The following is a 22,395-nucleotide window of genomic DNA, read 5'->3' as shown; positions in this document are numbered from 1 at the left end:
GCACTTTCCATGTCCCGCGCCTCGTCAAGTGGTGTAGATAGAAAGTTCGTAATCACAATATTCGCAATAACAAATAGCGAATCATAGCGAGTAGCCAGTAGCGAGCGAGACCAAGTAGCACTGAGCGACGTGCGCGATACTTCGATAATGTTAGACATATTTCAGCATATACATATTCCTTCCGGTTGTTTACGCATACTATGGAAATGGAAAGTCACTACGTGCATAGTTGAAAGTTGAAACGCTGAGAATGAAGAATTGTGTTTGATGTCTTACGATAAATACATTTGTAGAAAATTAAGTATTATTTAATTTGTTCAATCGTTATGTTATGTTGACACCATTTAAATATATTTTAATTACGTCTGTGTTTGGCTGTGTTTTATTGGGGAATTTCTTCCTCGTTGTTGAGCAAACTAACTTATCAGTATTTATCGGTATGACTAACTTACTGTAAGCTTCGGCGTTGTATTAAATAATTGCAACATGTGTCAAGATAGATTCACTGTTCTTTGAACCGACGAAACAATGAACTGATAAGTGTTTCCAAATGCTCGTGTCATTCTGATCAATGATTTTGTCTGGTTTGAGTTGTTTACAAATACTGCCAATGCGTGTTTTCGTTTGACAATAAGGCTATGATATTCATCATATATATATCCATTATGTATACTAAACGCACTAAAATTTGTGATGCCTAGTATTGGTAATCCACGTATTAAATTTTTAAGGTATATAAGTACTATACATTAGATTCTGTTTAATGGTTATGTCGCACATGTTTTTAAACGTAAACGATATAAAATTCTGAAGAAAAAATGGTTAGTAAACTTGTTTATAAAGAGATAATGTTTACTGTAACTCTTATCCTTTTCGTTACTATTATTATGTAGTTTTGATATTTTGAAATATCGATAATTTCTTATTTGTATTACGATCGTTAATACTATTAATACTTGTCATTTATTTGATATTTTTTGCTTTTATAAGATATTCTCATAATTTTTAGTGTATTCTTTCACTATGTTAATTTGTTTTCCTACCTTTTTTTAACATGCAAAATCATAAATTTTATATGTCATGACTGTCATCTAATTGTAGATTAATGCTCTAATATATTTTATTTAGGATTTCTAAAATTTTGTAATTAGACAGAAAATGCCTGGAAAAAATATAGCTGATTGGACCCAAAATGATGTGGCAAGGTGGCTTAATGAAAGTGGACATGAAAAATTTTCTTATATATTCCTGGAACAGGAAATTGATGGTAGAGCACTTTTGACTTTGAAGGAAGAAGATTTAAAGTCTGAACGCATGTGTATAAAGAAACTTGGTGATATAAAAAGATTATATATTAGCATAAGCCAATTAAAAAGAGAAAACATGGCAGTATTGTTTGAGTTGGGATATGTTGACTTATTTCCTTCGCCAACTTTTTATAATCATCATAAGCAAGATGTAAGATTTTCTGTGTTTCACTTAAAACGATGAAACGTCTGATTATATATAAAAGAGATATTAACATGGATATTATATATTCTTTACAGGTACCTAGTAATGGATTAACTAGTGAAGGTTCTATAGAAAATGAGTTTTACTCGGCATCTGTATCGGAAGATGGTCATGCATCACATTTACCTCCTGAAATTTGGAAAGCTTTTATTAGTTTGGCATATTTATTTATTGTTACATGGATCACTGCTTTTGTGATGGTCATTGTCCATGATAGAGTGCCAGACATGAAAAAGTATCCTCCATTACCTGATATATTTTTAGATAATGTGCCACATATTCCTTGGGCATTTGACATGTGCGAAGTCACAGGAACTATACTTTTTGCGATATGGCTAATTGTATTAATTTTTCATAAGTACAGGTAAAAATCTTTCAATACTTCTGTATGTAATGAAAATTAATATATATTGTAAGATAATTCACACATTTTACAGATTTATTTTATTACGAAGATTCTTTGCTTTATCTGGTACAGTGTTTTTGTTAAGATGTGTTACGATGCTTATCACTTCGTTGTCAGTGCCAGGTGCACATCTGCAGTGTCAGCCACGAACAGTTTCCGATGATTGGTCAAGGTAATAGTTTATTGTTTTGAGTAAGCATTACTAAACCGATTATGTATAATTATTTTTATTTAATAGTTCTGCATATGTTGATCTCTACAATAAGATTGCTATGGCTTATGTAATATGGCGTGGAGCTGGCATGTCTATTCAAGGTGTTAGAACCTGTGGTGATTATATGTTTAGTGGCCATACTGTTGCTCTCACTATGTTAAATTTTTTCATTACAGAATGTGAGTATTAAAGTTTAAGGAAAATCTATTTACGAAATAGAAGTAACATTCAATAAATATTTTATTTACAGATACACCAGCGCAATTGTACTTTTTACATACCTTTACATGGATGCTCAATATGTTCGGTATATTTTTTATCTTAGCAGCGCATGAGCATTACTCCATTGATGTTTTTGTAGCTTTTTATATTACTTCTCGACTGTTTCTCTATTACCATACATTAGCAAATAATCAAGCTTTGATGCAGCGCGATTCGAACAGAACCAGAATATGGTTTCCACTGTTTAGTTTTTTCGAATCTTCTGTTGATGGTATTGTTCCAAATGAATATGAATCGCCGTCTTTGATCATTTGTAATTTAGCAGGTACAGGAAAAGATATTTGGCACTTGGTGCAATCTTCTATTTTCTTCCGTAAATCGTCGCGTAATGTAAGTGGTAATGTTAAAAGTAACAAAAAGAAAGAACACTAATCGTTATGCCAATTTTATATTCGTTTGATAATAAGTTTGAGAATATTAATTTTATTTAACAACTCCATTTAAATGGAAATCAAATATCTGTAAGTATTGATTTTTCTAAAAATTACAGACTAGTGTTCTGGCTGACACCGAAAGGGCTTTCTGTGGTTTATATAGATTTTTGTACTATTTATCAAACGGTCATCATAACGTAACAATTCATTTAGATTATACCGTGGCCTTCCAAAGTAAATTTTAGTAGATAAAGCGTTGTGTTACTCCAAAGTTTATTATCATTAGTTCCATGTTGGTTTTAATTTATCTTGTTTGATTCATATTTTAGAGTATGTATTTTTGTTTTATAATGCGGGAAAAAATATTCCCTTGTGTATAGATACAGTGTTAAACAAATTGACTATATGATGTTAAATCTTTTATGGTTTCTAAGTAGCAAAGATTTAATATTGATTAAATGTGACGATTTTATACAACGTTAACGAGTTTTGTATTTACTGTAGTGCCCTAGAACAATTTTTTGTTAGTAAATTGGGTACAAGTTTAGTGTAAGGTTGTGTTAGGAATATCAGTTACACATTAATCAATTTCGCGATAACTCATTGAAGAGCAATGTAAACAATATTTTGGTGAACAAATTTTTGTATTATTTTGTTCTATAATTTTTAATATAAGGTTTGGCGAAATAGAGAAATAGAGCAGAGCGGTACCATGTAGAAAAATCGATAGCTTTTCTACTTTTAATTTGTATATATTTTTTATGTGAACGAAGTACGAGTTATTAACTTTAAGTCTCGAACCTAATTGGCAGACATTATGTTCGTCTGATCATTGTCGGTCACTTTTACTTGCCTTTAAAAAATCTGTATGAAATAGTGGGGATGACCATCGACCAAAATGTTAATGACTACATGATCAGACTTATCATTAAATGTTTGCAAACTGACAGGATGTACGAATACACACATGTATGTATATATGTATATGTAATGTTTGTATATGTACATGTAATTCGAGCATAGTAATATTTGTCTCTCTTTTATGCAATTTAAATAACGTAGGAAGTAAACATTTTACATTCTTTGAAAACTAATAGTCGATAAGAGGCTAATTGCAAAATGACTCATTACATTTATATTTGCTACTGTTACAGTTCTCAGTAGAATTTATTATTATTTAAACTGGAGGCTCTTAATATTGTACTATTAATCAAATAATTAATACGAGAATATAGTAAAGGAATAAAGAAACAGTTATGAATTTATATATTAATATTTATGTGATTATTTTGTATTGGGTTCAGTCCGACTATTAGTCGATATTTGTTGTATTTGAAATATTTTTGTATTTCTTTACACATATACGCACATCTGATAGATTTAATATCTAATAACTGAATACCATTATGCATATCCATTATATCAGATGTTTGTAAATATAGAGTCCGTATTATCTTTAGAATTAGCGTCGAAGGGTGCTGAGTTTATCATAAATACACACCATTGAGAAGAATATCTTTTTTTCTCCACAATGTATTCTTCTAACGATATTTAATGTTAACATGAGCGATGTCGATTTTATGTAATATGCACAAATTTCATTTACCGCTCGATAAATTGTTTCTTTGGACACGAAAAGTACGCTTATGGACAATAAATTGTTTATTATAATTAGTTGAGTTACATTTATACTTTTTTCAGAGAGAATCTCACGTAATTTTATTTGCCGGAAATAGAAACGTCTACGCAAGTGTACCATGTCTATAATTAAATCGGCTGTGTGCAGACTACGACCGTCTCAGACTTGAAATTTCAGTAGCAGAAGTTCCATGCTTTTCTGCTTGTTAACTTCATGTCAGCATTTGGAAAAATGAAAAGTTAATAAAAGATTTGTCACAAACGAAAAGTGTACTATATTTTATTTTAATTTTGTGCAATAAATTTGATACCAACTGTATATAAGGTATGTATGTGATTTACAAATATAATGTATGATTCCAAATATACAGCTTTTTGTTATTAGATATATATTCTTTTGTAATACGTGGAATTCTAAAAAGTCATAGGGTCTCATTAGCTCGTGCAGTGAATTCAAGTGTTTATAAAATACTTATTAAATTAAATATATATATATATATATATCCTGGACACTTGAATTCGCTCGAAGTTGATCAGAAAAAATCCATTAAATCAATCGAACATTTAGTAATCTGGAGGGCATGGCGGCAGGAACTGAATGTGGCTGTCCGATTTGTGGTGATCGGATAAACGCGACTCTCCGATGCAGCGGTTGCAACCAACAAGTTTATTGCAGCAAAGATCATCAGCGACAAGATTGGCCTAACCACCGGTCAGTTTGCCAGGCGTGGGAGATTCATGAGAGTTCCGAACTCGGACGACATTTATTAGCGTCGAGGGACCTAAGTCCCGGTGATCTGATCCTGTCAGAAGCACCTTTGGTTTGGGGTCCGGCGCTGCACACGGATCAAAGAGTCTGTGTCGGTTGCGGCAAACAATGCACATTCTCCAGTACAAGGTGCCATATCTGCCTTTGGCCTGCATGCGAATCAGATTGTCCAGGGCTTCGCGATAAGCATAGACACGGTCTGGAGTGTTCGTTGCTGGTACAGGCGAAGATTATTCCTAGGTTTGTAAAATTGTTGATTCACCGTGTAAGGGGGTATTCTAGTTTTCCATTTTTCAAAAATTCGATTTTAGCATATTCTTGCAAAAGTCGGCGAAAACGAGAATACGGGGTATACCCCGTGGCAATGGTGATAATTCTGGGACCTTCATCGGCTAGGAACTTAGGACATATATACATAGAGAAATCATAAATTTTTAAATCTCCGTTTTTCATGAAATACTTTCGATTTTCTGGAATTTATCGGCTTGCTGAATCAATGGCCAATGTGGGTTGTTTCTTCTATGTAATCGTTGTCATTCATTACAGATGCGAGGTTCTTTTAGTTATCCGTATGTGCATATTGTGGATGAAGAAGTCGAAACAGTGGACGGCTTTAGAAAAATTACAAAGCCACGAAGATTCCCGCGGTGAGGGAACAACCGCGTACGAAGAGGTGATGAACGTAAGTCACCATATACGACGCCTTCTGTCGGAAAAACCGGAATGCAAGGATGTCATAGGAAAAATTTGTGGCTTAATAGATGTGAACGCCCTGGAAACGATACCACCTGAGGGCTCAGTGGCCATTTACGAAACAGCGTGCCTACTCGAACACTCTTGTCTGGCGAACACAAGGCACAGTTTTAAGATCGATGATAAGGGGAGACCTCGTATCATGGTGAAAGCCCTTTGCTTTATCAAGAAGTATGCTCATTTCATAAATAGTGAAGCAACTCTTTACAGCACGATATGCATTAAGTGTATGCAAAAGTTTTAGTTTTTTTCAATCGTTCACGCAGAATGACTTATCATTATAATAGTCATAAAAGAAAACCGAAAAACAATCTAAAACGTTACATTGCTCTCGTGTTTTAAAATTTAATTACCTATCAATCAGCGATTTTTAGACATTTAATTTTGGAAAAAGTCAAACCTTAACGACATCCGATACATTTTTTTAAAATTTAAGCTTACCCAAACCTCCAAGTGAGGTTTACACTGCTGAACACATGTAATTTCTTTAATATTTCATTACATATACGTTTCTATTTTTTAGAGGGGAGCACCTGAGTACAATGTACACACACGCCCTTTGGGCAACGTTGGCCCGAAGAGCCCACCTCCGAGATACAAAATATTTTTCATGCCATTGTAAACGATGCTCCGATCCAACCGAATTGGGTACGCACCTTGGCACTTTAATATGCCCACAGGACAACTGTTTCATTTTACCCAAGGATCCACTGGATTTTGATTCAGAATGGAAATGCCAATCGTGTCCTGGGACTCTAACAGTTGCAGAAGTGACAGAGTTTATTAGTAAATTGGAAGATGATGTTGACGACGCTATGAGCAAAGCGACGAAAGACTCGCTGAACGATATTCTTTCTCGGTAAAGTCTTTTTTTTCAGACACCACCACAATTGCCTGAATGATGCATTAAATAATTGATTATTAAAAGCTGTCTTGTATGATATTTCAGACTCACCGCATTACTGCATCCTAATCATCAGCTGTGCATCAGTATCAGCCACTCACTGATTCAATTGCTAGCCCGGAGTGATCCGAGGAAAATTGAACTGTGCAAACGGATTATAGAAACTACCAAGATATTGGACCCCTACGGCGCAAGGTTGTCGTTGTATACTGCGGTCACTTTGCGAGAGCTGTCCAATTGTCCAGGGCAAGATCGGGAAAGTCTTTCATTGGAAGCCATTTCCCTGCTGCAATCGGAACCGCCGAACTCGCCTGGCGAAAAGCTCAGAATCCTAATCGAAGCCGAAATGTAGTATCCAGTGTAGCTAAAACACCTACAATGATTACGCTACACAATGATCGTTCTTGGAAATATCTTTATTACGTTATTATATGTTACATTTACGACGGCTACTTACATTACAGTCATTTATTTATTATAAGACCTTACAACTATACAGTACATTGTATAACATTCAATTAAAATAAACTTTTTTTTGTATATGTATATGCGATATAAAAGTTATGTCACAACTACTCGTAACTATACAGTAGATATACAATGGTGTGCAAAAGTGTAATATAGTTTCGTACATTATCTTGTCTACATGTTCTAAAGTGAACATTTACATGAGACTTTTGTTATTGTTCCTTTCTTTTCAGGGAATGACACTAGTGCTTATCAGATTTATCAAAAAAGAATATGTTCGTTTACATGCAGATGATACTTATTGTAATACTATACAATATAATAGATACGAGGCATTTGAAATGGTTATACAGGAATTATAAATGTATATGCTATTAGTACTTTGCCGACTTTATGCATTTATGGCGGATACATGTGTACCAAATATAATCACAATTAAATGATGAAAGTTTCACGACTTCTCTATTATTTTAAATTACAAGTAAGTGAATTCGTTGATTATGCATTTTCCATCCGACGAGTAATTAATGATTCTCTAATATGATAGGCGAAATATAAGAACTTAAAACTTCGACGAACGTGGCCATGTACTTCTTTAATCAAATTAAAATTCTAATGTTTAAAATATAATGTACAAGATAAAAATTCGAAGGTTTGAATTTTCTAAATAAATTCGAAATCAATGAAATGATGACCCGAACTCCCCCTAATTTTATGTGTACTGCCACGTTAGTCTATTTCGAATAATATTCCCGGCGTGAACAACAAAAGTTGATCGATCCGGCGTGAAACGACCGAAAATAACATTATAAACAAATTTGAATGCCCAACACTTTCGTAGATGTGAAAATTAGCACCCTGCTGCATAGTTCATCGATCATTGTTGTACCTCACATTTTATGTGCTATGTAGTCGTGGCAACTTGGCATTAACATTACATTTTATGTACAGCATGAACGTGTAACTATAGCATTTAGATAAGAACGTATAGAAATGGCAGGAACATTTATCTTTATAGATATACTTACAGGTGTTCGCGCGAATTGGCGCGTTTCTTTTTTCACTGAGGAGAGACAAAACCATTAGCGTATCCTTATAATAACATTTTATAAGAACAAATGTATCTTAAAATAGGAAAGAAATGCAAATTTCAGGTAAAACGATCGCTTGCAAATCTAGACTAGATTTAGCCTCGAGATAGAATAAACAGATCCTCGCATTAAGACGATGCTTTTTATAAGAACAAATGGCACTGATGAAAGAGAAGTTGGGGATTATTTCGATTTGTGAAACCAAACATAAACCATCAGTGGAATAACTTATTATGAACAATAATTGCAGATTATAGATGAAAAATGTATTAAGAACTTATATCCAGACATTTATGGGGAAAATGTTTACTAGAAAACATTTACTACATTTGAAAGCAGCATTTAAATACTGGATTTAACTTCAAAATGGCGAATCGAGATCCGTCACTTCAAAATTCGCCGAAGGTGTTACACGGGTTAGATTGGTACACATGAAATGTCATTTCCTCGAATAGAACTTTAGCCACTCGTAGTTTCTTATGGACATCATATAGTTAATCTATATGTAATAATTTTTTCACGATTCTGCACGCTTTCCTAAAGAATTATTCATAAATCCAGATCATTATGCGATCCTAAAATGAATGGATTTTTAGAATGCAAGTTTCGGAGTTTCTTTATTCCGAAACAATTTATTTCTTAACACATTATCGGAGGAAAAGGATCTGGAACAATTTTATATTGTAACTCTTGAAATTTGTTTATAGTAATTTGTATAACATATGAGGACTTCTTTAGTTATCGTGGAGTACCGTTGGTGTACAACTGTTTAACAAGAAGATACATTTATTTATTTTGTTGTTATTGTAAATGTGTAACAATGAAATTAATTAATCTGTGAGGAAAATGTATGGAACAGTATGATAATAATTTTAATTAATTATACGATATTCAGTTGGAACTATGTATGGTTTAAGTTTTATTTAGTACTATATATATTTGCTGAAATAGGTATAAAAAGTGTGCTATATACATATAATATATAAGGGATGATTGATGATGTGCATCCACATCTTTGCACGAATCGAAGTCAACGAATACAAGGGTTGGACAAAATACAAAAACACGTTAGAACTCGCATAAGAGTACACTGGCGAAAATGAGATGTGATTTTATAATTAACTGAAATAAAAAAACTTCGCATAAGACGTTTTCGATGGTGCAGAGGGGCGAATTAGGTGAAGATGATTTACATCTATAAACTAATATTTCATTACGTCATTAGGATATTATTACTTCTAAATTACTCCATTGTATGAATGATTGGGATCAAATATACCCTTCCTTTAAATCTACTTAGTAGATACATATTATTTATTTTCTCACTTTGGCACATAAAGGTGGCAGTTTCATTGCATCATATTTGTCTACATTGGAACGGTAAGAACAGTATGGGTTTCCTATTCGGTGTAAATGTTTATCAATACGTACGAAACAGTACCTACGTTACGCTTAATTACTTTTTCTCGATTTACTCGCGCTATCAACAAGCTGAGTTACCCCCTCAATTTTCATCGTATCCGACACGCGTTTCTCCTATTTTGCCCAACCCCCTCGTGCGTACAGGCAAGAATAATACTTATGATTTCTATTACCCGCGAAAATCGACAGACTCGGCAAATCCAATGTTAAGAAAACGACATTTGATTTGCACCAAACCAGCAAACAGAAGGATTCTGCAGAGCGGAGCGGCTAGGGAGATCAACGGTGACATCATTGGTCGGTTTTACTTGTTCCCTGGGAACTTTCTGAACGACGTGCACAAGCACGTCGTGTACGTACCCCTAGCAAAGGGTACGATAATGATTGACCTTTTAGTTGCGCGGTGACTTGCAAGAGATACGCTTTACCTGGCTGCATGCGCGTCAAGGTGAAAGGAAGCGCGCGATCCTTCGGCGGACTTAGCCTTTCCTCGCAAACTTCGAACGTGTACTCGGAACGTCGCCGACGATGAAGACCGCACTGGTCCGGAATCGTAGTTACGCTGGCCAACAACGAGGAACTTCGCAATTCCCGCACCAGGATGCAATACTTTGCTGCACCCGCCGATTCCACTCCTATCGTCACACCGTGGCAGGTCCTCAGGGATCTGTACTCGCGCGGCGTACTTCTCGACGGTATCTGAACACAACAATTCACATTGTCCAATGATTCCCCTCGCCTTTTTCTCAACACGATTTCCAAGATACAGGAGCTAAATCGAAATGTGTATCTATTGGAAGTATGGGTATTAAAGAAAATCACACTACATATTATAAAATATGAAATAAGATTTATATCAGAATAGTAACTCCAGAAGCACGTTCTGAGACACGTCTTTATCCAGCGAAAGAAACGTTACGAATGAAACACAAGAGATCGAAACAGAGGAGCATCAGTCCAATATTAACAACTGAAGATCGAGGGTCCCATGCCGGGGACAACATAATGTATGCATATACAGGTCAATAGCCGGTTCAATCGATCGTACCTTTTAAAGAAATAATAGATTGATTTTGTTCTACATTTATGAAATAAATTCCAACAGTATCTTTCATTGATAATTTTAATATATTCAAAATTATATGTTAATACACTCAAAATCTTTTAATCGTTCTTACCTAGTTATGAGTAAAAGGGGAGGATAACGATCTGAAGCAGTAGTAAATACGTAATAATAAGCAGCGATAAATATAATTACACGTTAATGTACACTGCTGCCAATACTACTAAAAATGTTTAGTTGGCGTAACGTTATTGTAACGAACTCATCATTTACAGACGCGTAATGTGCATGAGCTTTTTTCGGATATTCATGCAATCTTTCGTTTCTATTCTTTTTCTGCGTACTCGGAAATTGTTTTTACGCTTTCAATGAAAAATTCGTAGTAAGCTAACGACTGAGAACATACCTGTGGAAATATCGTCGACGATTCCTGTGTGGCTAATACCTTGATAGCAAATACTCGTGTTAACTCTTGCGGTGTAGCGGATATCCGCAACGTGTATGCTTTTCCTGAAGTTAAAGGCGGTACCCTTAGCGATGCATATCCCACTACTTCCTTTTCCTGTAAATGAACATTATTTGTAGTGTTGATACTTCATATACGAAATTTTTTATTTTACAGAAAGTGGAAAATAGAAAAGATATTCCGATTTTTCCTTATAAATAACTAGTTAATAATTAATGTTTAACAGTTATCACCCTTAATATTCCCGGTGCTGTTAACTTCGCTTTGACAATACCACCGCCACAGGGAAAGATATGAAATGTACTCGAAGTGTTTTCCGGCGGACGGTACCGGAAGTTAACGAATCCATCGGTCTTGCGTAAACTGGCCGTAGTGTAACCCCCGGTGCGTAAAACTAACTCCGGGGTTTTTCGAAATCGTATGGTGTCCGTGGCTACTCGATTCGAAACATTGTTTCGTGTGTTTACCTGCAACAGTGACAAAATCATTTAGAATTTGTCGAAGATGGCTGGACCTCGCATGCTTTCCGCGTAAAAATCAACTAATTTCAAATTGCTTATTTTCCAAGATTATGTTATAATTTGACTTTTCAGTGTTAAAATCTGACGCAGAAACGAGTGAAGAAGTGCTTTCCTAGGATGTTTTATGCAAGCATTTCTGAGGGGCGCGTGAAGATTAATTTATTGTTAGGTCGCTCGGAGAGTTCTGCGGATTTTTGTTCGGAGAACGAATATGTTTACTGGAGCAAACCTTTTTTCGAAATCTCGATTACTAACCACGTATAACGTGAAATTGTACGTAGTGTCGTACTTCATCCGGTGCAGGGTCAATTTCGTTTGACGCACGCAGTGGAGTCCTTCCGGGACACCGCGGTGTTGCTGCTCCTTGGAGGAACTGCCCTTCGTTGGGTGTGCATGAACATGCAGGACATTCTGCGCCGCGCAAAGGGTCAACGGATGAGTTTCAGATCCTGATGTGACAGCCAAGCAGTAGCGTGAAAGGTGCGGGTCTATGTTGCTGGAAAAATAAACATAAAGGGACGTTGTTCAGCTGATGAGAAATAATTGCATAGATTTTTTCATGTAGATCGAAAGCATACGCGTCATGGAGACCAAGAAAACAATTATTTAATTTTATGATGCGCACACGAGTATGTAATTCTCAGAAAAATGAAAAACTATTTGGCTAAAAATCGAATGTCTACTATACTCAGATTCCCGGACAATGTTGCACATCATTTAATAAATATTCATAAGATCGATTGTGGATAGCTATCGCCGTAACCACGAAGACATAGGACGTCTGTTGTTATAAGTAGATGCAGCGGTCAATGCACAGACAGCTAGCCGTATTTAACCTTCATACGCTCCTCCAAAATAGTTGCATACATACAAGGTCATAGCATTAAATTCAGTTTCGTTTATAGCATCTACGGAAATACATTTTGCAAACGAAAATAGAAAAAATTAAACACTCTACAGTATCTGTAAACGGAAATGGTGTGTACTTTCACCCTGAGGAACGTACGGGGGTCAAAAGCACGCATGACAATTTCATTCTCGCGAGAAAGAGGTTTATTAAACATTTTCAATTATTTATTCATTATTGCTTCAAACCAAGTGGTTCAGTTATGGCAAAAACGAGCAGCTGGACACGGTGTGTAAAGATTGAAAGAATTGAACCTAGTAAAGGACCTACTAAATTAGACCTAGTAAAATTATTAAAAAAAGTATATTATCTTATTATTAATATCTTATAACTAGACTGCGGATTTTGTGGATTTCTGATAAAAATGTGTGAGTGAAAATATTGTTACCCTTTTTTCGACTTACCAAGAAGAAACGTATGTTTAATGTGACTCCCATTTCTTGCAATCGACCTGAATACAGTTTTTATTTTGCAGAAAGATCCGCAGTCTATATATAAGCGATTCAAAAGTTCGTGTACACGTAGAACGGACAGGAACGTTGTTGCGCGTTACCTTTTATTCCAGGAGACGGTGAGTCGACGTTTGCTTCTCCGCTGTTGAAATCTCAATGAGCGATGGCGACTTTCTCTTTCGTTCATGTACCACTCCGGTATATGATCCAAACCGCTGGACGTCGCGTACAAAAGCACCGTGCTCGGGATCAACTTTTGCAAATTCCCGTCGGGAGGGTCGACGGATTTAATTTCGAACCAGTAGAGGCCGGCGCGTGTCTTCGGTATCGTAAAATTTTGATCCTCCGCGCCCTGGTACGTGAAAAGGGGGGAGCCTGGCTTCAGGGTCTTCACCGGCCACCGTGTTTGCGCTGTCATATCGATCACAATACTTTATTCACCAGAGATATTCGAGCTGGATCCCAGCTCAGTACCTTTCGTTTTTTTTTGTAAAAACGATTCAAAGTTAAATCAAGGTTTGCGTGCGTGTTATTTAATGTTCCTATCGATAAAGTTGTAAATATTGTAGCGAATTGTATGAACCCCTACACGTTCCTCAGGGTGAACATTCGGCCATCTACTATTTTGACATACTGAGAAATGATTAATCTCTCTTTGAAAAATGCGTGGAGTATTATCCTAGGCTCCTTCGTGCGACTATTTCTGAGGAGCGTACGAGGGTTAATAATGTTGGTTCGTGTTACAGTACAATATTGAATTATTCTTACATTTTGCACCTTCGGACTCTTCAGTGTTTTCAGGTGGTTCGACGTAGCTAACCGTCCATGATATTGGTCCGCTACAGGGGCTAACTAGCAATGTTAGGGGTGGACCTTCGCGTGGACTCAGGTAATAGAACCTGCAATAATTTTATCTGCATCCAGTATGATATTGATGCTCGATACGTATTAAGTGTATCCAGACACGACATGCGACACAATGTTAAACTCTGTACCACGTGCTCTTTTTAATTGGTACTTACACTAACGCAGAGAAAATTACAATATTTATTCTATACAACTTCATACGAATATAAAATTTTAGTGATATACCGATCGGTGAATGAAAAATATACGGTAAATCTTTATGTAAAATATACTGACTAGGAGTCTCTTAAGTATGAAAATCTGTGAACGAAACCTGTAATTGGTTCTTTTTGAATGATTAAAGGGACCTTTAAACTTACGAAAATGTTGGACATCGAAAAAAAAAGAGAAAGAAGAAAACGAAAAACTTCGTACACACAGTGACTTCTATTAATATTCGGACACTCTTTAAAAGATACCAGTACTTCAAAGGACCCGAGCTTCTTGAAAAGTTGGAAGTAGGTGGTTAACTAGATGACACGTAAAAGAACTTTTGGCAAAAATTCCAATTAGTCGGAATCGCAGAGAAAACAATAACGGTTGTTCTGGACAGCTTTTTTATCCGAACCCGTATTGAAAATCTGAAAGATATATTTTGTAGGTTGATTACAATTGGTTTTTGCTTATAAATCCTTCTTCAAGGACCTACGACATTTTGACTTAAGTATGGATAAGGAGGAATTAAGTAAAGGTTCGGCAAATTGTGTTCGTTTTATGCAAGCCACGCCAAAAATTATGTTACAATTATTTTATTTAACGACGATTAAATCCTTGAGACGTCGACGAAGCTTCAGTTTCAGATAGAATGCTGTTCAACATCCCGACAGTAGTATGAGGTCGCAGTGTCAATAATTTTAATACTGATGCATAATTTGGTGGGCAAGTGTAATTACAAGATAGCAGGATAATCCCAAGATCACTCGATCACTCGCGTACACGCGTCCACGTGTGCACGGGTCGTCGCAGACACACCGTCGCAGACTGCCGTTTATATTTAGTCATAATGTGTGATCGTATCCGTGCAAAAGTCCCTCTTTAAAGATCGCACCGGTTAAGTTTACGCCTCGGCATAGCTGTCGCGGTTACACTTTCTCTCTCTCTCCCTCTCTCTCTCTCTCTCTCTCTCTCTGTTTCTCTCAGTAGTCCCCCACCCCATCCCATCCCCCTTCGTCGCCCCCATCCCTTAGGATGTCGTTGCCGCGGACTCTCCCCGTCCCGTTAGCATCGTTCGAGAGAACGTCGGGACGTCGCACGTGCCTTTCGTTCATGGGCTGGCACTGAAACGGCTATTGTAAAATTAGCGTCTACACACAATGCCGGCGTCGCGGCGTCTGGGGTCGCACAGCTACGACACCCGACGTCTAATTTTGGCGGACGGTTTGTCCCACGACAAACCCAAATTGATTTTGTCATTCGGCCCGGCTAGGCCATCTCACCGACTTTCCTGGAAATCCGCGCCCGATAGTATGGCCCGCGTCGCGGTGCGTGGCGTCGCGACGCGAGCCGACCCGACGCGACGCGACGCGACGGTCTCCTCGACCGTCTGCTTACCCTAGACCCTGCCCTGCCTTGCTCTGGCCTGCTCTCTGACTTGCTCCGACTTGCCTTGCCATGTTTTGCCATAACTTGCCTTGCCTTGCCTCGCCACCGCCGCGACGCGACGCGCCGCGCCGACGAGGAGGTAACCGAACAAGCTTTCGGGCCTAGCTCATCAGCGGTCTGCGCGCCCGCGACTGAATGGACTTTCCGAGAACCCTGCCGAACTACGTTTTCGAAACGTTCGAAGAATGTTTATGCAAATATAGATTTTTACCGGCCTTTTGTTTTCAGAAAAAATAGGGGTGCTATTTTACCGGCAGCGTTCACGGGTTCATCATTGCCAGTTCTCAGTTCTCATCAGTATCGAGACAGTTCTCCTTCATTGCTACTAGTTTTAACCTTCGCATAGTGGATGCTTTCGATGGTCTAGCCAAAGCTAGACAATTCTTTGCTCCCCAATTTTAAATCAACTTTCAACCTAATACAAATAGCTAATGATATGAATTGGCTACTATGAAAATTAGAGTCCAGACGAAACGTTCGTAACTCTTGGTCAAAATGGTCCCAAGTCCTGCCATTCAAGTGTTATAATTAGTACAATTTTTGGACGTAGAAGTAAGGGAAAACAACACAATAAGGAAAATTATTTGTTCTTAAGATTTTAAGAAAGTCGCTTCAACGAATTAGGTATAATTGAAATTAACTACAGTTTCAAGCATTTAGTTAATCTGCAAAATCTGTAATATTTACTGATATCTTTGTATGGTGGTTGGAAGTGAAGAAAATATTTTTATTTTCAAAATTCAGTATGGAAAATTAAATGTATGAACTAAATGTGTATGTATATATGTAATTAGAAAAAATTACTTGTTTTGTAAAGACAATAATGTTAATACAGTTTTAAAAGTGTATGGACAAAATGCTTTTTAACTGAACGCGATGTTTGCATATCATAAATATTAATTTTCTGTGTAACATTGAAGCTTGGGGTATCAGTGCACGCAGCAAATGTGCAATTTGACTCTTGAGTCAAATACATGTATGAGTTTCGTGGAAACCATCTGATAGTAAAACTTTATGACGCGTAGCGTCGCGACGCATCGGACCATTAAGTGTCGTGGATCCATTGCAAAAAAGTAGAGAGTTTTGCGACACTATTGGTGCAATTAAGGTACTGTTTGGAAAATCTCTGTGCACTATCTGTATTTAATATGTGGTATATCAATAAAAAATTGTCATCTGCCGTTAATAGTACTTATTACCATTTTTCTACTTTTTTACAAACTAATATTTGTATCGTTTAATATACGAATAAAGGATACTATTTAAAATCAGTGACTGAAAAATAAATTAGTACACTAGTATAGAGCATACATTAATAATAATACAGTCGGGTGTTCCTTTGTTTAGCAGTGTGCACTTTGAGAAGATGTATGTATCTATTCGAGACCATTAAAAAATAAAAAGAGTAATAGAATAATTAAAGAATCATAGAGTCAATATTGCTATATTAAGCAATTAGTAGAGAGCCAATTCCTTTAACACTGGCAATGTCTACATAGAATTAGAAAGTGAAACGCCAATTGGGATAAGTGTTTTGTCATCTTTAATAATAAAAATCTTTGTGATAAAAGAACGCAGTTTACCGTTGCAGTTCGATAAACTGCGCCGCTTTTATCGAACAAAAGAGTAAGAGATGCATATTTAACACTTTATCTACCGATGATGACTAAGTCAACAATCAAATTGCTCAATAGCGTTAGCAGTTTCATTCATAAACCAACATAGTTATCTCAACCAACGTAGACTAATAAATTCTTTTGCGATTAGATTTCTTTTGCCAATTTCAACAAAATGATTAAACTTCTTTTACACATTATATTCTTCCAAAGTTTTAACGTATAGTTCATATTTTAAAATTACTGGCATAAATAAATATATTTATTACTAGACTACAAATAAATTTATTCAGTCATTTCCCATGGAAAGGTCTTTATGATTTCAATAATAGTAAAATAAAATATATAAAACAGGTCAAATGAGGTCAAATGAAGTCAAACGAGGTCAAACGAGGTCAAACGACAGGTTTAGTAATAACTTTTATTATAGTTGCTTTATGTGTATGTAAGACACTGTTTTCTATTTGGTAATAGATTATTTTCTCTGTTAGCACGTTAACCGTCACATCAACGCCCATAAAAGTTACAAAAAATCAAAACAAGTTATTGAATAATGCAAAAATAGAGAAGACAAAGTTTCTCATAATAATAATTTTGTAACCTCGCACCTGGTAGATCCTAATAAAATTTGGTTTAATTCACGGATTGTGTAGCAAGAATTGATTTTCAAATGTAAAAAAATCGCGTCAGAGTTATGTGTATGTAAACGACCGACGGTTGGCAGGGTTGTCAAAGTGTTAATCGCTTAATTATAATAATTTCCGTGAAGGGCAAGATGATTTGCTAGGAGAATGAGTCAAATTGTATTTGCAAAATCTGCGCGCCACGGTTGATGAAACACTGTACAGGGTGCGTGACGTCCGCGTATAAACGTTCGAGGCTCCATGGACGCTGGTACACGTGCATGGTAAACAAGCTGTGTGGCGCAAACGAAATTCACACGAATTGTTACTATAGTTCGGCGAAAAGTGAATGCACCTTTCTTAAGATTCGTTTAATTTTAGATCATACTAACGATAATTGTGGTCACGTCGCGAAGCAGTTTTTTCTAAAAAATAATTACTTTTTCCCGACTCAGAAGCAATAAACATGCTAAATGTATGAAAAAAAGTTTACAAATGCTAACCATTTAAATTGTCAATGTTCATACATGTATTTATATTTAAATAAGTAAATAAGAGTATTAAAAATAATTTAAACATCAATCACGTTCTGGTACATGTACTAAATATTTTATTCGTTTTTAAAAACTTTCATCAGTTCCATTTTCTCATATAAATTATATACGAGTACATTAAAGTAAACAAAATAATTATCTCCTCAACATAACAGCTTCGAAAACGCACTAATAATTTTGGTTCATCCGACCACTCGATAGCCATACCTACTCGGCAATGTAATTTGCAGGTATCTGTGCTTCTGTTATATTGTCCGACCCGAGGGTCTCGCATTCCGAATGAAATGAAGTGTAATATATACATTACATGAATGCAAAACAGTACTTACGAGCAAAACCATGACGCGTTGCTTAAGCGTTTTATCATGGAATTCGATACGTTTAGTTTTAAACTTTCCTCTTCAATTAATTAACTTGAGAAATACTCGGGCTATAATTATAGAAATTTCCTCCTTTTAGATTTTCAATTGTAACCCATAGGACGTTTATATGGTATAATTGGGAACTACTATTTATTTAATAATCCAAATTTTATACATAGAATTGTTCAAGAAATTATTTTGTTTGATTGTCTAAGACCTGCATATGACACATTATTTTATGAAGGGCTTAAAACAGGAAGTTGTGAATCAGATATTGTGTATCTCAAATATTAAAATAATTTGATATTCAAAATCGTTTATCTTCGCATAAAGCTGTAGTATAATTTATAGCGTAGGTCGCAAGGTTGGCATCGTATTTCGCAAACTGCAGAAAAGGAAGATTCGTTCGTTACACAATTAAAAGTCTCACGTTTCTGTAGTTGTTTCTAAAAATAGTAATTTCGAGTCAGCAGAATGTTTACTATGCGACATATTAGAGATTCTACCAGCGATACTAAATTTTCTGCTGATAATGTTCGAAGTTCATTCGACACAGTTTTGTCTCAGTATTGGCTCGAATAATGAGATCTGCCAGAATTGAAACTTTCAGAGGACGAAAGTCGCATAATGAACTGAAATGAAAACTATACTGTTACGCATGTAATCGATGCAACGTGTGCACCTTGCACTCTATTTCTTTATTCCGCGACAGGAGGTAGTGAAACGAGAGGTTTTACAAAAGACCTTCGTACCACCATTTTCTTTTACTGCTAGACTGCAATATGGTTATTACTCGAGTAAATTAAAATTTCCTCTGTCGATGACCTCAATACGGTCCATGTTGCACATGCGTTTCTTACATACGTTACATTAGGTTTTGACGTACTTAAGCTCGGTTGCAAATTTAAGAATCCGATTATACCTCCTGCAAATGAGAAGCCATTTGTGTTTTTTAACGTGAAAAAAAACTAGTTTCTAGTGAAAAGAAATTATAAACATAACGATACTTGTTTACGTTACGACATACTAAATGTGCAATTACATTATGGATGTAATTTGACATGATATACCCTTAACCCCTTGATGTACAAAGACGGCAAGGGTACATTATGTGTTTCATATGTTAATGTACGTTGAAATAAAATATTGGTAGCGAAAATTAAAATAATAAATAATAAATTAGAAACTAAATATTATCTCTGGCTACAAACTCTACAAACAATATGAACTTCAAAGTCTCCTTGAAGTTCGTAAAATAACAATCTACTTAAGAGATGGTTGTTACTGTTTTTTACACTACCGATTGAAATGCAGATCTCTCTTTAGTATTTCAATCTCAATAGTATTTTACAAACAAAAGTCTCTTCGGCTTGCTCTTTTTCACGAAGGTAACTCCCGCGTGGTACATATTATAAATTCACTAACAAAGATTCTCGCTTAGCAAAAATAGCACATGAAAATCCCCGAATTGTGTTAAAAGTTAAGGTGGTTCGCAACGATTCCAAAAAGTTTCTCGCTATAAGCACAAAACTTTAATTTCTTTTCAAGTTTGTTATTTATCAGGCTTTCTTAAAACGAATGTGGGTTGTAAAATGTTTCTCAAAATAACGCGAAGTTCGTTGCTTATCGTGCTTTTTCGTATCGAACGATTGTAACGATTCTTCGAAAGTGAAAAAATTTGGAAAATACGTGCTATAGTTGCGCCGCGGTGTAGGAGTTAATGCACGAGGGGGAGAGGGTAATACTCACTGAGATACATTGCCGGGTCGAAGGGTGGCTGGTATCTGGTACTCGGGGTGTAGCACGCCGGTCCTGTTGAACTCCTGCACCCTCGTGGGACGCTCGGCGCCGAAGGGCCTAGGGCTGCCGATTGTCCTGTATCCCTGGTGCTGGGACAACTGCTGTAGCTGTCGGAGCTGCAACTGTTGCTGCGAGAGTCCCTCGCAGAATGCGCAACCGGTGCCTTGACGCGCGAACACTGACACACCGACCAGGAGGAAACCGATTTGGCATAGGTGACGGAGCATGACGGTGTCGATTTTTCTCTCAGCCGGGAAATGGGTATTATTCGGGTTATGTCGAGAGTGTGGAGGATGACTGCCGAGACGCCGCTACGTCTGTCGTCCAGTGGTGAACGAGTTCGACTGTGTGCCGAACGGTAGACGATGCCAGTCAGCGAACGAGGCTGCCGCTTGGGAAACCACGCTGAGACGAAACGAAATAACCCCTCTTCGCTTCCTACCGAGGCGACTTCGTGTTTGCCCCATCTTCTGGAAGGAACCCTCCCTCCCTCTCCTCTCCTCTCCTCGCTCCTGCCTCCTTTCCCTTACTCTCAACCCTGCCTCGTCCCCCACGACCGATCAAACCGTACACACTCGTTGTTATGTTTTGTCCTGCATGTGCTAGTGCCCGCCCGACCACGTGTACGTGGGTGACCCTAATTCGAGGGAATCTTTGGAGAACCAATTCCAAGTTCGCGGGGTTACGTATCAACGGCGTCGCTTATATGTATTAACCCTCGGTCATCGAACACCGCCAAGCTCTGCGCCTCGGAACCTGCCTGATCTCTTTGTCTCCCCCGGTCAACATTCTCTCGCCGTCACAGCAACAACCTCGAAAATTCCATAAATCTAATCTATTTAATGTAACAACCATCGAAAAGTCAACATTTATGACACTGAGCAGTCCTCCGACTGCATTAGTTGTGTCAGCGTAATAATTAATTTTTAAATATGGACAAACATTTCCGTCACCCACGTGTGGTGCTAACGCATTGTGGACTTTTCTTTTTATTCGGAGTTCTAAGTCGCATTAATATCCAAGCTCACGAGCGATATTTACATTTACATTTCAATGGCGTTACATGTTGTGCACTGTGGATGATCCGCGGTCAGTGTGCAGGATTGCCACGAAATTTTGTCTTTTGTCTTTCGTTACACCCGATTTTTGTCAGAGTTTGTAGGTATACGCAGAAACTGCATTTCACTCGAATAAAATAAACAGAAGAAACGAGGTCGAAAATTCACGTGCCACTGAATGGGCATAGGCTAGCGTATCTGTCCACGACTCACCGTTTCCTCTTACAAATGCTTACGCTCGCGCGAACTCGGCGAATTATCGGGTTCGTTTCTCTTGGAAACGTCAAACGTAGAAACTTTATTATTGCGTTCGCGACTTGTATTTCAAGGATGAATTTCTACGTTTCCGAGTGCACCACGTTTGTATATTTGTAATCCGTAGAGGAAGTTTGAGGAGTGAGAGCAATTGGGGGAGGTCCGTGATAAGCTTTAGCGTTTTCTGTACAGTGATTTCTCGATAAATGTCAACAACACGGCCAGCGTCGTGTATCGAGCAATGTTATGTTTACACTCCGCGGCGGTAGTGGGGATAATTCCGCGACGTTTATCATCCAGGTCTCTTGGTAACATATACAGAGAAATGACTGTACACATTTCCGGAGTTCACCTGTGATTACAGTGTAAGCGTGCGT

General features: G+C 37.0%; 4 protein-coding genes across 7 annotated transcripts in view; 3 read left to right on the top strand and 1 right to left on the bottom strand.

Annotated features, from left to right (window-relative positions):
• Positions 1 to 22,395, top strand: part of Tsf1 (transferrin 1) — a 229,567-nt gene that overhangs the window by 31,371 nt on the left and 175,801 nt on the right. Inside the window, exon 11 of one of the 2 annotated variants that reach the window (XM_076795363.1) lies at positions 5,992 to 6,001. The exons of the other annotated variant lie outside the window; for it this stretch is intronic. The gene's annotated coding sequence lies outside the window, so the exon portion shown is untranslated. Of the gene's footprint in view, positions 1 to 5,991; positions 6,002 to 22,395 lie in introns of those variants that run through there. 2 annotated transcript variants of the gene reach the window in all.
• Positions 83 to 4,462, top strand: Smsr (Sphingomyelin synthase related). 3 transcript variants are annotated; one of them, XM_076795383.1, is made up of 7 exons: positions 83 to 731; positions 1,152 to 1,458; positions 1,548 to 1,876; positions 1,950 to 2,090; positions 2,157 to 2,311; positions 2,383 to 2,439; positions 3,562 to 4,462. In XM_076795383.1, the coding sequence occupies exons 1-7, from the start codon at positions 694 to 696 to the stop codon at positions 3,591 to 3,593; spliced, it is 1,059 nt and encodes a 352-aa protein (XP_076651498.1). In that variant the 5' UTR covers positions 83 to 693; the 3' UTR covers positions 3,594 to 4,462. The 3 variants fall into 3 exon arrangements, with proteins under 3 accessions (XP_076651498.1, XP_076651496.1, XP_076651497.1); XM_076795381.1 differs by having other exon boundaries at positions 107 to 731; positions 2,383 to 4,462; XM_076795382.1 differs by having other exon boundaries at positions 111 to 731; positions 1,129 to 1,458; positions 2,383 to 4,462.
• Positions 3,631 to 7,398, top strand: Smyda-5 (SET and MYND domain containing, arthropod-specific, member 5). Its single transcript, XM_076795380.1, has 6 exons — positions 3,631 to 3,757; positions 4,490 to 4,751; positions 4,995 to 5,435; positions 5,742 to 6,119; positions 6,472 to 6,807; positions 6,898 to 7,398. Exons 3-6 carry the CDS (start codon positions 5,008 to 5,010, stop codon positions 7,202 to 7,204), a joined length of 1,449 nt encoding a protein of 482 aa, XP_076651495.1. The 5' UTR covers positions 3,631 to 3,757; positions 4,490 to 4,751; positions 4,995 to 5,007; the 3' UTR covers positions 7,205 to 7,398.
• Positions 7,806 to 21,046, bottom strand: Nord (neuron derived neurotrophic factor nord). The gene is made up of 7 exons (XM_076795375.1): positions 20,655 to 21,046; positions 14,011 to 14,141; positions 13,344 to 13,653; positions 12,139 to 12,379; positions 11,596 to 11,829; positions 11,303 to 11,458; positions 7,806 to 10,532 (listed from the first exon to the last, which is right to left on the bottom strand). The coding sequence occupies exons 1-7, from the start codon at positions 20,930 to 20,932 to the stop codon at positions 10,125 to 10,127; spliced, it is 1,758 nt and encodes a 585-aa protein (XP_076651490.1). The 5' UTR covers positions 20,933 to 21,046; the 3' UTR covers positions 7,806 to 10,124.

The sequence above is a fragment of the Halictus rubicundus genome, chromosome 10 (genome assembly GCF_050948215.1).
Source record: "Halictus rubicundus isolate RS-2024b chromosome 10, iyHalRubi1_principal, whole genome shotgun sequence".
NCBI classification, from domain to species: domain Eukaryota; kingdom Metazoa; phylum Arthropoda; class Insecta; order Hymenoptera; family Halictidae; genus Halictus; species Halictus rubicundus.
The sequence above is the reverse complement of the archived record's forward strand: the minus strand, read 5'-3'. Positions and strand labels throughout refer to the sequence as shown.